This window comes from Limulus polyphemus, unplaced genomic scaffold (genome assembly GCF_000517525.1).
Source record: "Limulus polyphemus unplaced genomic scaffold, Limulus_polyphemus-2.1.2 Scaffold545, whole genome shotgun sequence".
NCBI classification, from domain to species: Eukaryota; Metazoa; Arthropoda; class Merostomata; order Xiphosura; family Limulidae; genus Limulus; species Limulus polyphemus.
The window spans coordinates 102,730-104,997 of NW_013666155.1; the positions used below are offsets into that span (position 1 = coordinate 102,730).

General features: G+C 38.6%; 1 protein-coding gene across 1 annotated transcript in view; it reads right to left on the reverse strand.

The window, feature by feature from the left end:
- LOC106459002 (serine/threonine-protein kinase 33-like) overlaps nucleotides 1-1,188 on the reverse strand; it is a 26,266-nt gene extending 25,078 nt beyond the window's left edge. Inside the window, exon 1 of the mRNA XM_022385377.1 lies at nucleotides 1,137-1,188. Within this exon, the coding sequence (XP_022241085.1) occupies nucleotides 1,137-1,188 (52 nt within the window). The remainder of the gene's footprint in view (nucleotides 1-1,136) is intronic.
- Between the last annotated feature and the right edge of the window lie 1,080 nt (nucleotides 1,189-2,268).

Consider the following 2,268-nt stretch of genomic DNA (forward strand, 5'->3'; position numbering starts at 1 on the left):
GAAAGCTTGTGCTACAAGCTGTAGTAAACAGCTTGGCTCTAGCAGGCCTTGTTGGATCTTGTAAAAAGAAAAGATGAGATATGGAGTTTTAGGATGATACAGGAGTGGCCAGGACACTGGTAGACATCACCATGTATCAGGCACCACTTTATTCAGTTAACATCGACTTCATCAAGGTGATGGTAGGCGAAATGTGTCTGGTGAAGCAGATCTCTAACTACATCTAGAACCTGTGAGATACTATGCAAAGGTAGTAGTTACCAATCTAGGTGCTGACATAGGGATTCTACAGAACCTTGCATTCAGTTTCACTTGTAAAACAAGAGAACTGAGCTTCCCTAAAAATAACAACAACATCTAGTGCTGGCCATAATAGGCCCAAGAAGATTCAGTAGCATAAGTGTACGTAAAAGAAGGGGTCATCATTCCTCCATGTATACAGATCATGATCTGTGATTTACCACAAACAAGTGCCTTGGTACTATGTAATGCAGTTGTAGAACCGATGAATGAGGTGAATTGCCTATTATCTAGAAACCAGGCAGCATTGGCTTGGACAGTAATCTGTGTTAATGGGGATGCACTGTTTGTGGTGGTCTTCAGTTATGAGCAGTTGGCAGTAACGTAAGGGTTACATTCATTGCCTGTATCAGCAAACAAGTACACAGCTCTTAAACAGATGAAGTCCCTGGTTGCGGATTGTGCAAATAATCTGGATTAAACCACGTGGCTAGTGGTCAGTGACCTGTTGATTAAAAGTGTTGATTAAAAGTGTTGTGAGACCAAGTGGCTGACTGGGTTGAACAGAAATCACTAGCACCAGCAGGAATACTCATCAAACTACACAACTGCTGCATAGGCTTCTTTAGAGTATTGAGAATATAGCCAGGGTCATATCATCCTCTGCAAAAGTACATGGCCATCTCTAGTAGTGATTTTCAAAAATACAGATGGCACGTGCAGCTTCTGCATTGATTTATGATGTGCTAGTGCCTTTCTGTTGTCATAAGCAGCATTGAAAGGTGCTAAATGTTCATTACTGGCCTCTAGATACTGGCAAGTCGAGTTGTATGTTGAAAGCAGAGCCTAAAGTGTATTTAACACTTTACATAGTCTGTAAAATTTCCAAGTCATACCATTTGGCCTGTGCAACTCCTCAACCACCTTCAAAAAATTAATGGAGCCCATGCTTAAGAGTCTGAAATGCTTGGTTTGCGTGAATGATGTTTTTATATTTGGTCACACACTTGAACCTACTGTTTATTTGGGTTTAAATTGAAACATGAGAAGTGTGCACTAATGCACACAGAAGTAAAATTTCTCAGTCACATTATTGGGAGAAATGACATATTAACAGAGTGTGAACTATAAAGTATCCTGGAAAATGCTTCATATTAATGATGGTTTGTGGCTAATTCCTTCAAGACTGCCACCCTACTGTCTGATTTTACTAAAGTCAATATATATTTTAGGTGTACTGAGAAATGTGATGAAGCATTCATGTCCCTGAAGTGTGTTGTAATGGAAGTTCTTGTGCTGGTGTATCAATGACAGGACACTTTAAATTCTTGTTGGATAGTGAAGCCTGTAGTAGTGGAATTGGAGCAGTGTTTTCACGGTTTGAGGATGGTGTGAAATGTGTAACGGCCTATGTGAGTTATATACTCATGATTTCTAAATGCAGATAATGTACAACAAAGAAAGAACCATTTCAAATTGTTGTCTTTATGAAACACATTACAATACAAAGGTTCAAACCATTGTTAATACAGTCTTGGCCAAAATGTTTACATACTGTTCTATACTGATGTTATTGTCTATATGCATGAGTACTAATAGAGAAGGTAGCGTATAATCAGACAAACATGTATGAGTTGTTATTTTGGTCTGTATGAGTTGTTTGGAGTACTAGTTCGTCAAATAACACACACACACACACACATCTGTTTTGTATAAAAGAGTGTGCTTTCGCTTTAATCTTTTTCGAAACAGATCAACGCCTTGTGTAGACAATTTCCCTGTACTTGATGTAAAGTCATGCCTCATGTCAGAAGCTATAGAGCGTCAAATTGTTCTACTGGTAGACATCAGAAAACTACTGCCTGAGATGATTGTGTTTTGATCAGGTTAACACGTCAAGGTCGAAAAAAGTCTTGCAACATCTTACAATAGATATTAAATGAACACATTCATTATAGGGTATCCAGAAGAACAGTGAATAGAAGATTGACCAAACAAGATTATTTTGCAAGGGCTATCTGCAAACCG